The 13,837-nt window shown below is 46.2% G+C and overlaps 1 protein-coding gene across 1 annotated transcript in view; it reads left to right on the top strand.

Annotated features, from left to right (window-relative positions):
• MBD6 (methyl-CpG binding domain protein 6) overlaps window positions 1-13,837 on the top strand; it is a 107,286-nt gene that overhangs the window by 73,998 nt on the left and 19,451 nt on the right. Inside the window, exons 5-7 of the mRNA XM_068267438.1 lie at window positions 3,257-3,425; window positions 9,689-11,383; window positions 11,539-12,227. Of these exons, the coding sequence (XP_068123539.1) occupies window positions 3,257-3,425; window positions 9,689-11,383; window positions 11,539-12,227 (2,553 nt within the window). The remainder of the gene's footprint in view (window positions 1-3,256; window positions 3,426-9,688; window positions 11,384-11,538; window positions 12,228-13,837) is intronic.

The following is a 13,837-nucleotide window of genomic DNA, read 5'->3' as shown; positions in this document are numbered from 1 at the left end:
TCAAAACAGGCTTGGAGTTCCAGTTTTGCTTCTGCTGTCCATTTTTTGATGGTTTTGACAGTGGGCTTTGAGGTCTCCAGGAGAGCCTGTAAGTAGGGATCGGGTGGATTGTGTTGTGGTCAGAATTTCCCAGAAGGGCTCCTAGGCTGGCCTTGTATGCGTTCTTCTGGACCGTGTAGCAGTGGTCCAGGGTGTTACAGTTTCTGGTAGGGCAGGTTATGTGCTGCTTGTAGCGGGGCAGCTCACGTCTTCGGTTCGCCTTGTTTAAGCCGCCCAGGATGATGATTAGAGCCTCAGGGAAGGATGTTTCCCACCGCGAGATATAGTCACTGAGGGCTTGCAGTGCAGTCTTGGAGCATGCATCGGGAGGTATATAGACCCCAACAAGGACTAGGGAAGAGAACTCCCTGGGGGAGTATTGAGGCCTGCAGTTTATGGCCAGAAACTCAACGTCTGGGGTACAGGTCTTGTTGAGAGTGGTGATGTTGGAGCACCAGGAGCCAGGTGTTGATATCAAAGCAGATGCCCCCACCTCTCGTTTTCCCAGAGAGGGCCACGTCACGGTCTGCTCTTAGGAGATTGTAGCCTGGTACAAGTAGAGAGTTGTCAGGGATGCTGTCACTCAGCCAGGTCTCCGTGAAACAGAGAACAGGGGTGTTCTTACTGATCTGGGGTTTGCTACCAAGTAGGAGGAGCAGCTCATCCAGTTAGTCGGGAAGTGAGCAGACATTTGCAGGTAGGATGGCAGGGACGGGAGAGCGTAGACCTTTCCTTTTGAGTCGGACCATGGCCCCAGCCCTCCTACCTCTGTGGCGACGTTTGTTCGGTGCTCGCTTGGAGACGAGGTATTTGATATGGGCGGTGACAGCATCCCGCAGGGGGGAGCCCCATGGGGGCTTGGGGCTGTCCGGGGGTTCCCATTTAAGGAGGGCCTCTCTGGATAGGGTGGCAGTATTTTGTGACCGTTCTGAGCCCATGGCACAGATGGGAGGGGTGTTTGAATTCAGGGCAGAGGGAGGCATGGGCTGATCGCGTGGAGCAGGGCAGCGGAGTCGAAAAGCTGGTGGAGGGTCTCGACGGGCAGTGAGCACCCCTGGGATGGGTAGTGGGTCTCAAGGAACGGTGCAGAGTCAGACTGTGACCTGCTTGCACCGGGCAGACGCAGCACAGTATATGATCCCGGTAGGTGATGTGGAGCAGACAGCACAGTGCAGTGTGTAGGGCACAGGTAGGTAGTATTGGGCAGGCAGCACCGCACAAAAGGATGGTGTGGAGCGGGCAGCACAGTATGTTGCACACAAGATGGTGTGGACGGGCAGCACGGCACAGTGTGTGGACCAGGTAGGTGGTGTGGAATGGAGCCAGCGCACAGCGCAGTACAAGGCACCCGTAGGTGGTATGGAGCGGGCCCCGTAGATGGTATGGGGCGGGCAGCACGGCACAGAAATTGGCCCCGATAGGTGTTGTGGAGCGGTCAGTCCAGCGCAAGATGTGACCCAAGTAGATGGTTTGGAGCAGGTAGCACTGCACAGTATAAGGCCAGGGTCGATGGAGCAGGCAGCACAGCTCAGTGTAAGGCCCAAGTAGATTATGAGGAGCAGGCAGCACAGCACAGAGGGGATGGTATGGCAGGTAGCACAGCTGAAGATACTGTATGCCGACGATGCCATTCTGATGGATGAAGCTGAGGAAGAATGAAAGAGCCTATTCATGAATGTCACACAAGAAAGTGCCAAAGCTGGTCTGCTGCTTAATATTAGGAAAACTAAAGTCATGTCATCTGCTCCAATGAACCATGTGCAAATAGATGCAGAAAAATTTGAAGTTGTAACAGATTTAATCTTCCTGGAATCAAAGATCTCTGCAGATGGTGACTGCAGCCATGAGCTTAAGAGATACTTGTTGTTTGGAGGGAAAGCTATGGCAAGTTTGGACATGATACTAAAGGATAGAGATGTTGCATTACTAACAAAGATCAAGATAGTTAAAGGACTACTGTAGAGGGGAAGGGGGAACTTATCTTGGGCTTCTGGTCCCCCGCAGATGTCCTGTACCCATGCAACCACTCACCGATGCTCCAGTCTCCGCCTCCGTTTCACTTCTTAAATTTCCGACTTTACAGTCGGAAAACCACTGCACCTGCACGCCCGTGTCCTCGCTCTCGCTGATGTCACCAGGGACCGTACTAGGCCTGCGCAATACTCTCCTGGTGACGTCAGCGGGAGCGAGGGCGTGGCCGCACTGGCGGAGTGGTTTTCCAACTTTAACGTTGGAAATTCCAGAAGTGAACTGGAGGCAGAGACCGGAGCATCGGTGAGTGGCTGCACGGGCACAGGACATCTGCGGGGGATGTGGGATCTGAGAGTTCCCTGGACTACTAGAAGATCTAACCAGTCGACACTTAAAGAAATAAGGCCAGAGTTTTCGCTAGAAGGGCTGATACTACGGTTGTATTCAAATTATAATACTTTGGTCACATTATGAGAAGACCGGATTCTTGGGAGAAATCCTTCATGCTTGGGAAAATTGGTGGCCAAAGAAAAAGAGGGCGACAGAGGCTAAGATGGATTGACAGTATATGTGCAGCTATGAACATGCTTGTGCAGAAGTACATATCGACACGGAGATCCAAGGTCGACTGAACGAATGAGGAGGAGGATGCATGAAGATCATAACATCACTTTTAAAGGGCAATTGAAGTGAGAAGGATATGGAGGCTGCCATATTTCCTTTTAAACAATACCTGTTGCCTGGCAGTCCTGCTGATCTATTTGGCTGCAGCAGTGTCTGAATCAGACCAGGAACAAGCATGTAGCTAATCTTGTCAGATTTGACAATAATGTCAGAAACACCTGATCTGCTGCATGCTTGTTAGGGTCTATGGCTAAATGTATTGGAGGCAGAGGTTCAGTAGGCTAGTCAGGCAACTGGTATTGCTTAAAAGGAAGGAAATATGGCAGCCTCCGTGTCCTTATGTCAGTTGTCCTTTAAATGTCAGATCCTGAAAGTTAAAAAAAGCCTGATTTCGGTACAACTTGGCAAAAACAGTTATTCTGTGGTATGCCTGATAAATTAGAAATGTAAGAGAGTCAAGGAGGCAGTAATGTGAAATTTTAGGGAATCCTTCTCACATGTAGCTTGGTAACTCAACATATCCTTCATGAATAATCTCCATTTGGCAATGTACTTGTACTGATGTATAATTATGTTTATTATAGTGGCCTTCACAGAGCTAACTAGCTTCTTTTTTCAATAGGTTTTTAACTTTGATCCGAGAGCGGTGGTGAAGAGGCGTAGCGCAGAAGACGTAAAGGCTGAAGAGGACATGACCAAACTCTGCAACCATCGTAGGAAAATTGTGGCCCTTGCAACCTTGTACAAGAGCATTGAGAGTACTCCCCTTGCACTACAAAATCAAGCTGCTGGTGCGTAGTTATTTTCTTATCTTTCTTCTTTCTTACATCTTATCTCCTGCTGCAAAGGGGGAAAACTATACCAACTGTTAAGATGCCTACTTCATAAAGGGCCCTGCCCTCTTCCGACAGGCTGCTCCATTGCTGGCACCCTGTTTGGGCTTCTGCAGAAAAGGCTGAGCTTGATCGGGTCTGTGCTACTGCAAATTGCTTGCACATGTGCAGTAGCATGGACCCGATTGGACTCGACTTTTTCTGCCAAAGCCTAAGCGGGTCTTTGTTACTGCACATGTGCGATGCTTGTTGGCGATTTTCTGCTGCACCCAGATGAGGAACGAGAGGGGGAAGCCTCTCGATTATCCCGAGGTTTCCTTATACCTAGGTAAGTACCCATATTGTGCCCTTTTTTTCCCTACAGGTTTCCTTTTAAAGGAGAAAACAACAATGCTGTATCTAGTCAGTTTATTGTATTTCATCTTAAAACTGCTTTGAAATATTGTAGGACGTAGTTTATTTAATTGCTGTGAAAACTTGATTTTAAAGGAACACTTATGCTGGGTACACACACACGTTACGGTGTTTCGGTCGATTCTGCCGTTCAATTGATTTTCGTTTTGTTTTTTTGTTCGATTTCCTGCTCAATTCTGTTATCTTGTCTTATCAATTTCTATTCACTTCTATGAGAAATCGAGCGGTAAAACGATCCAAAGTAATATCGGACATGGCGGAAATTATCAATCGAACGCATCTATTGAACAAAAAAACGTACAGTGTGTACCTAACATAAGTAGGTCTCTCTGCATCTTCTACTTTACAATTATAATTTCTTCTAGACAGGGCCTATGTACCTGTCTTTAAAGTTTATCTCTCACATACTGACCTCTCAAATTTGCACTTGATGGTCCCCAGTACTTTCCCTTTTTTACTCTGCTGGTCTCTTCTTCCCCAGTATCCAGTGTATCTTTACTGTTTCCATCATGGGAAAGATAAGAGGTTAGTGCTTCTGCCAATCAGAGCCAGTCTGATAGCATGTGGCAGCTGCTACGCTTTCGCTGCTGTCACAGTGGCACAAGGAGATAAAGTACCTGTAGAATAAAAAGGACAAGCAGGTGCTTTCACTGGAAAATGAGTATCTAAGCTCTACTCGCACACCACTTTGCCCCTTTCAACCTTACTGCCCTGCTAGCTGTAACGTGTAAAGGTCATGTGGTTTTACCCAAGGTTGCAAGGGCTGTGCTTTGAGGGTGCATTAGCACTGGCCCTTAAAGATGCTTATGAAGCCTTGCTGGGATTTATTTGTGGAGATGATAGCAGTGGTAGCCACCCTGATTCTCTCATTTTAGAGTTACTTTAATAGATTTGTAATTTTACAGAATTTAAGACACCAGAAGTTAAATCCATTGTTATATTTTTATGCTCCATAAGAATGTCAACATTTCTGGGAAGATTTTATAGTTTTGCAGCCACAACAGCTGAAGCCCAAATTAAACTTAAAGGGAAGATCCGCGCATGATATAAAAAACAAACTGCACTTACCTGGGGCTTCTTCCAGCTCCTGGCAGTCGATCGGTGCCCTCGCCGCAGCTCCTCTCCCTCCCGGCGTCCAGCGTTGAAGAAGCCGACAGGTCGGCTTCCGGGTCGGCTTCATGCGTGCTCCACGGCGCGGGTCACGTAGTGTAAGTGACGTCATCTGGTCTCTACTGCGCAGGCACAGTAGTTCTGCGCCTGCGCAGAAGAGACTCGATGACGTCACTTATACCACGTGACACGCGCCGTGGAGCGCACAGAAGCCGACCTGGCGAGGTCGCCTTCTTCACCGCTGGACGCCGGGAGGGAGAGGAGCTGCGGCGAGGGCACCGATCGACTGCCAGGAGCTGGAAGAAGCCCCAGGTGAGTGCAGTTTAAAGGGGGTTGTAACATCCAAAAATAAAAAAAGGTGATGCCCCAATTATATATGAAAACCCCTTTTTTCTAATGCTGGGAATACACAGGTCGATTCTGGTGCTCGATTCTGCGCCCGATCGTTTTTCCCACTCTATTCTCTTAACTTCCGCTCCTTTTTCTTTTTTCAATTTACTTCAATGACAAATCGAGTGGCAAAATGATCGAAAGGTGATCGGACATGTCGGAAATTATTTATCCAACCACCTTATCAGCTCAGAATTGAGCCGTGTATTCCCAGCATAAAACAAATCCTTGTATGTCCTCTATTTTTATTTATTTATTTTGCTTTGTCTGTGTGCCTTTGCTGAACTGTGCTGTTTCAACAGGATTGTTGGAAGATTTGTTTTGATTTTTTACTTTTATTTTTTTTAAGCTACAGTAAAGCTGGCCATACACTGGCCCGATTTGCCGCCGTTTCGACAGCAGATGCGATCACTAGGATCGAATCTGCTGCCAATCGTTCGCGCTAGACGCCGAATTTCGATCCATTTCGTCCGATCCCGTCGATCGCTCCGTGCGGAAAATTACCGTCGATCGCCCGCGGGTAGGGAGCGCGTCGCTAGCGACGTTCGATTGCCCGACGACCGACGCAATAGAGCGGCAATACATTACCTGCTCCGCCAACGCGACTACCCCCGGTCACCGCTGCTCCGTGTCCGCGCTGGTCTCCGGCATGCTTCAGTTCCTCCTGCCCGGCAAGAAGTTTAAACAGTAGAGTGCGCTCTACTGTTTAAACTTCCTGCCGGGCAGGAAGAAGCAAAGCATGCCGGACCTGGAGACCAGAGCGCAGACAGAGCAGCGGTGACCGGGAGGACTCGCGCCGGCGGAGCAGGTAATGTATGCGGGGGGGGGGGATTAGCGGCAGCAGCACCACCACCACAACAGATTGTGAACGGTTTCAGGCTGAAATTGGTTCACAATCTGTTTGCAGTAAAGGTAGCCATACGATCCCTCTCTGATCAGATTCGATCAGAGAGGGATCTATCTGTTGGTCGAATCTGATGGCAAATCGACCAGTGTATGGCTACCTTTACAAGTTTATCTCAAACAAACAGACAGATATCTCCCATTTTAGATAAGATAAGACACTGATCAGTACCTAACTGAATCCCTCTTTCTTTCAAGCGGACCTGAACTCAGAACGTCCTCTCTGCTCTAATGCTGGGGATACACGGTTCGTTACCCCCCTTATCAATCGAGCCGCTGATGGCTCGATTGATAATTTCCGACAGGTCTGATGACCTGCCGGATCGATACCCCGCTCGATCCCCGCGGGTGGACAATAGCGAGGAGTCGAGCGGAAGATAAGGAAGCGTCCGCGGGGACGAGCGGGAATCGATACGGACGGCGGCAGGAGTCGATCCAGCGGCTAATCGAGCCGCCAGATTGGACCGTGTATGCCCAGCATAAAAGATACACAACAGCATAATAACCTTTAAACAAAAAAATGTCTTTGTTACAGCTGATACAAATCCCAAGATAAATCCCAAGATAAATCTGCACTGTTTCTACTTCTTGATTCACGGAAGCAGACGTATTGTTAACCTCTAGTGCTTTCAATTGAGCTTATCTGCCATCTACGCCATGGCAGTCATGTGACAACTTGTGATTAGACACAAATGAGGGGGAATTTAAACAGGCTAAACTCTGTCCTGTGCAAGAGTTCTGGTCCACTTTAAAGAGTTCACGCAGTGATGTAAGCTTGTTAGCTAGGTGATGTTTGGTGTGGGAGGGACAATCATTTGTAAAATAAGCAGTAAATTAAAGGTGGCCATACATCAGGCGACTTGGCGACCTATCGACCATCCGATTCAATCATTATAATCGGAATCAGATGAAAGTCAGCGATGCCAAGTGCATGCCATCTGCTGCTGTCCAGGGGTTCTAGCGATGGTTCGGTGCTGCACATGAGGATGGGGGAAGCCTCATTAGGATCCAGAGGCTTCTCCCTCCCGCGGTAAGTACCACCAGGGGCTCTTGTCTTTTCAAGATGAGAAATAAGAGTTATATTATTTCACACTTTTTTTTATTTTTGTCTTATACTGGATTAAAATTTCACTGCAAGTACAAGCATAGAGTATAGATTGTTATGGGCAACACAAATGCTTTGCATTTATAAATAGGCTGTGTTCCGCTAGACGCCAGAGTAACTGAATGTTTACAGCTCATACTTAGATCCTGTGTGGATGGAGTAGATTATTCTTAATGGGATTTAGGGTTGTAACCTTCAGGTTGTAGAGCTGACTCACTCTCAAATCCTCCCCTGCCTTGATACACAGCACATGGTTTGCCATGTTGTTATTTTGTGTTGTGTTAATAAACATATTATCACTAGTTAAAAGAGACTTCTTATTGAGAGAAATGTGGAGGCTGTCATTTTGAATCTCCTAAAGATATAATTTTTCGTCTTTCTCACCTACAAAGAGCGTGCAGATCTGTTCCTACTTTATTCTGCAGTCATAGTTACATAGTTACATAGTTACATAGTTACTTTGGTTGAAAAAAGACATACGTCCATCGAGTTCAACCAGTACAAAGTACAACACCAGCCTGCTCCCTCACATATCCCTGTTGATCCAGAGGAAGGCGAAAAAACCCTTACAAGGTAAAAATTCCTTCCCGACTCCAGATGGCAATCAGATAAAATCCCTGGATCAACATCATTGGCATTACCTAGTAATTGTAGCCATGGATGTCATTCAACGCAAGGAAAGCATCTAAGCCCCCTTTAAATGCAGGTATAGAGTTTGCCATAACGACTTCCTGTGGCAATGCATTCCACATCTTAATCACTCTTACTGTAAAGAACCCTTTCCTAAATAAATGGCTAAAACGTTTTTCCTCCATGCGCAGATCATGTCCTCTAGTCCTTTGAGAAGGCCTAGGGACAAAAAGCTCATCCGCCAAGCTATTATATTGCCCTCTGATGTATTTATACATGTTAATTAGATCTCCTCTAAGGCGTCTTTTCTCTAGACTAAATAAACCCAGTTTATCTAACCTTTCTTGGTAAGTGAGACCTTCCATCCCACGTATCAATTTTGTTGCTCGTCTCTGCACCTGCTCTAGAACTGCAATATCTTTTTTGTAATGTGGTGCCCAGAACTGAATTCCATATTCCAGATGTGGCCTTACTAGAGAGTTAAACAGGGGCAATATTATGCTAGCATCTCGAGTTTTTATTTCCCTTTTAATGCATCCCAAAATTTTGTTAGCTTTAGCTGCAGCGGCTTGGCATTGAGTACGATTATTTAACTTGTTGTCGATGAGTACTCCTAAGTCCTTCTCCAAGTTTGATGTCCCCAACTGTATCCCATTTATTTTGTATGGTGTTAGACCATTGGTACGACCAAAATGCATGACTTTACATTTGTCAACATTGAATTTCATCTGCCATGTATGTGCCCATATAGCCATCCTATCCAGATCCTGTTGCAATATAACACTATCTTCCTTAGAGTTGATGATTCTGCACAATTTTGTATCATCTGCAAAAATAGCAACATTGCTCACTACTGTATCCACTAGGTCATTAATAAACATGAAGCCAGTCACTGGCTTCATGTTTGTACAAGGCTAGTGACTCAGAAGCTAATGTAGTCACTGTATCGACATTACATGACGACGTGGCTAGCATTACATGATGGGCTTTTGCCAGGTATTACAGGGAAACATAATTCATTTGGCATGTCTGTAACTCTTATCTGCCTGCATTCTGCATTGTAATGGTTAATCTTAAAGCAGAACTCTGAGTAAAAAGCTACAATATTATGGGGCCACTATATGTTATGTTTGGGAGAAGGGTTAAACCCTAGGGCTGGGATTAATACTACTTTCAGGAGAAGGAATAATTGATTGCATTAGAACTTGGTAAAACTATGTTTGTCTTCTGCATGTATTCATTGCCACAGCTTTAGCACCAAAATCAACTGGACTGTGTTGTCAGTGCCAAGACAATATATATGTCACTCTAACCACTCACCCTCTATGCTCCTGAGGTCAGGTTTTTGCTTAGGCAATGTTCCTAATAGAAAGTCTGGGAAAACCTTTTACTAACAAAAGATTGCAAATCCCGAGACATGCTTATAAACCAGATAGCGTGGCAGAAAATAACGGGGGCTGCCAGATCATACCTAAAATGGAAGCCAGTCCTTCCACAGCTTGCTGCAGAATCCAAATGAATACTACAAATATTGCTGATTCTTGCATGTCCCTCCTATTGAAGACACTAGTTGTGGGGCCACTGTTTTGTCTCCCTAAGAGTTTTCCTGTGTTTTTAGTATTTTTTGTCATCAAGCAGATATGATTAATGCATTGTTTCTCTTCAACAGGATGTGGCCCAAGTCAGAACTTTCATGCAGCATCCACCAGCCCAAAGATGGGACAGCACCCTTGCTCTCTTGACCCTGACATCTTCACCAAACTAATGATGGAAAAGGCCCATAGCATACCTGCTCACCACTCGGAGAATCCCCTGGATCACAAATCAGATACTTTCACACCCAGTCCTGGAGAAAGGTACTCAGGCTTAAGATCCAGCCAGCGGCCTCTCTTGCCCAGGCAGCAAGGAGCACCTCTTGGTGAGTCTTATGCCTTAAGGAACTGTCCACCAGTGCCATCAAATGGTAACTACGAGGTGTTTTCAAGGACTCCACAAGCCATATCTAATGAGCTGTGTTCCAGTTCTTTACCACAAGTAAAGTCTTCCCAACACCGGCCTTCCTACCCCACATGTAGTCAAGAACTTTCAGGCCTCTCCCCCAAACCATTAGCTCTTAATGTTTGCAGCTTTGTGCCAGGTGGCACATTCCCCAGGACGCTGGACGAGTCTCCTCAGGTCTCTCGAAGGTCTTTTGCCTTTCCTGAGAAAGATCCATTGGGCATTTTGGACTACAACAGTTGTAGGCCACCTAGTCCTAAGCACCATGTATTAAACTCTCCCCCTTTAATTCAGTCTCAGGTTCCCTTAATGAACCCTCACCCTACTCCTGAGCACAACCCAAGCAACATGACCTCCCTTGGACTGCCTCCTCCTTTCTCTCCTTTTACCCGTAGTGGAGTACTGACTTCTCCTTCTACAACTAGGTCTTCAATATCCTCCATCTCTTCCCCAGCTGGCAGTGTGGAGCCATCCCCTCAACGTTCACGCCACTCCTCTGCCTCCTCTGAGCACTTTCCTGCCCCTACAAGGTCAAGCTCTAGATCTCCCAGACCTGTTAGCCCTCCCAAGCGCTCAGTGCCCCACAGTCCAAAAGCAATACTTGAAGGCCTACCTCCTTTTGGGCAGGCCCAACTGGGATCTTCTTCAAATGCCAGCCATGCCTTAACCCACCAAAGCAATAAATCAATGCCACCGGTGTCTTTGGGAGCAGCGCAAGGCTTACTGGGCTTTCCCCTCGGGTGCATATTGGGCCAGCAAAGCAATGCTTCCTTTCCGGCCAGCAGCCTCCTCACAGCAGCTGCTAAGGCCCAGATGGCAAATCAAACCAAACCTGAAGCCACAGCCCCTAGCACTTTACCCAGCCGATTGCTGAATCCCAATACGATGATTTCTGCATCTGTCACACAGGAAGGTCGGCCTCTTTCCAGCAGGACTCATTCTCAGAGAAGAGATGTAATGGTGAAACGAAAAAGGCAAAAGAATTCTCCAGGCCCTGATACAAGTCCACAGAATACTAGTAAAGTCCTTCAGATTCCCACTAGTCCTAGCGGACATACCCGAGTAAATTCTTGTGTATCAAGGTTAGCAGGAGTTGGGGGACAGCTTGAAGAAGACATGGGAAAATCCAAACACCTTTATGCACAGTCAGTCTCTGGTCATATGCCCTTTTCTCTTCAAATGCCTCGTACATCACTAGAGGAGCCCCTAAGCCAAAGTAAAAATACAAGCCTGCCTCCACCTTCGCAAGATATCAGCAATCATCTTCTTGGCCTTGTAGGGCAACTAGTCCAGACTGCAGCAGAGCAGAACTCAGGGACTCCTTTACCACTAAAGTTGCCCACCACACCTACTTCGGCTAATCCATGTAAGTATTATACAATTATTATTATGCATTTTTTAATTGTTTGAAATGTTACTCAACTTATTTTTATTTTGTGATGTTAACAAGGATTAAAAGACGTATTGATTATTTAGCCCATTTAGAAAACCTGCTTATGCTGATTTCTCTTTTCATTTTAGCTGCATCCTCTGGCCGACCCAACCAGTCTCCAGTACCAAAATCTTCTCCAGCTCCCAACTTGACACAAACCGAAGGCAACAATGACCTGCCCTGTTCTTTGCCCTCCACTGGGGACAGCTTTCCTTTTCTGGGTCAGGAACACGTCTTGCCTTTCGCTGCCTCACCTGCGCTTTTACACCTAGCCTTGCTGGGTTCCTTGCCACTCTCCTTCGGTTTAAACCAGCAGCAACATCTGCTTAACCAAGGCTTACTCAGTTTACTTTCCTCCTCTTTGCTGGGAAGTGCAGATATGGGCCTCATGGGACTCCAGAATCCACCTCTGCCATTACCCTCTGTGGGTGACCCAGAAACCAGTGCTCTGCAGGCTCTACTGATGGCATCTCTTCTACATAGTCCTCTTTTACCACTGGGAGGTCTTGGACTACCACAACTCGATAATTTTACACCACAGAACCAACAGCAGAACAGTCTTTTGTCATCCCTTGCACCTTTACTAGACGCTCTGCCCTCTACAAATACTGACACAACTGAGAAACCCGAGGCACCCCTAACTTTACCTGAGACTTTTCCTGAACATCCCCTTCAACCACTGCTTTTCCCTCCTGCCTCTCCTGCACTTATGGCCCTAAACTCCGCACTACTGGCTGCCAGTTTAGGAGCTGTTGACTCCTCAACCTGCCCTGGACAGGTAATAATGATCGTTACATTTATTATTGAGAAAAATGTATTACCTGTTAAATGAACTTTTTTTTTTTGCAGCATGAATATCTTAAAACTCGTTATCCTCTGTAGTTGGTGCAAAGTAAGGTTAAAATCTCCTTTGGGTGTTTATTGTGGTACATGTACCTCCATGGAAAGTTCCCCATTTTCCTGCCCTAGTAGGAAGTGGATAAATCCCTCCAACAGGCCTAGAAACAGCTGAGTGTAAGTGATTTTAAGCCCTCAACAAGTACATAGTTTTCTGTCCCAGGACCATCAATGCCTATATGAAAGGAGGTCCCAGGGTTAGAAAGTGCAGGAAAATCTTTCTTATGAGGTTATAAACACTAGTTACAAATATATAAAAACAGAAAAAATTGTTATAACCACGTGCAATCATATGGATGTGCTGTCATTACAAAATAGTGTATTAAAATATATGTATGATTTTCCTTCACTTTGTGGCTTTAATATAGGAGCTGGTAGTCCTGGGGACAGCAAATCATAATAATAATAGAAAAATTCCAACTCTTACTCTACAAAAGAAAACCTTTTCTATGTTCCTGTCCCTGTTGTTGAAAAGACAACAGGCGTGGCAGGTTCTAACTGCATACCATACTGTCTAAAACTATTACAAAATATTTTCTAGTATTGGGGTTTGAATAAAGCTGTATAACAAATAATGGTAAGGGGAATAAAGGCCTATGAGTTCGGAAAAGATCACCTGTACAAGATGGTTATATTTACATATGATTAAAGATGTACTGTACCAGAAAAAAAAACATTTTAGGGGTGCATCTTTGGGTAGGATTTTAAAACTGAACCCACCGATCCATCCTCGTCCAGCCAAAGATCTGGCTCACCTTCCACGAGTCAGGAGCGGCAGAATTCCTGTACACAGAACCTGGGGTTCTTTACTCCAGTCGGCTGCTTTTGGATATCATGGCATATTTTGGAATCAGGGCTTACCCTGTTTCTGTAAACCTGCAATTTATATTTAAAGGAACTTTTAAGTGAAATTTAAAGTGGCCAGTTACTTACTTAGGGCTTCTTCCAACCCCATGAAGTCATCCTCGTCATCAATGCACGTTGCTACGTTCCTCTGCTGTCCCCCTCAACAAGCTGCATGCGCGGCCCCATGCTGTGTGCCTCTTCCATCACACTCCCATAGACAGGAGTGTTTTGCATCTGCATAGTAAGTGAAAATCACTTCTGCGCATGCATAAAATGCTCCCGGCCACAGGAGCACTATTGAGGTGCACTGCCAGCGCTGCGCATGCACAGTGGCTAGCGACTCGCAGAGTTGCCCAATTCACAAAAGGGGACACACCGGGGGAACGGTGCAGTGGGGAATGAGGGGGAGGGGCAGAAGGACTTTATAGGGGTTGGAAGAAGACCCGGGTAAGTAACTAGCCAGTTTAAATTTCAGTTAAAGAGAAACCGTAACCAAGAATTGAGCTTCATCCCAATTGGTAGCCGATACCCACTTTTCCACGAGAAATGCTTTCCTTTTCTCAAACGGATCATCAGGGGGCTCTGTATGGCTGATTTTGTGGTGAAACCCCTCCCACAGTGCGATGTCAGTGCCTCACAGCTCTG

This window comes from Hyperolius riggenbachi, chromosome 2, assembly GCF_040937935.1.
Source record: "Hyperolius riggenbachi isolate aHypRig1 chromosome 2, aHypRig1.pri, whole genome shotgun sequence".
NCBI lineage: Eukaryota > Metazoa > Chordata > Amphibia > Anura > Hyperoliidae > Hyperolius > Hyperolius riggenbachi.
The sequence above is the reverse complement of the archived record's forward strand: the minus strand, read 5'-3'. Positions and strand labels throughout refer to the sequence as shown.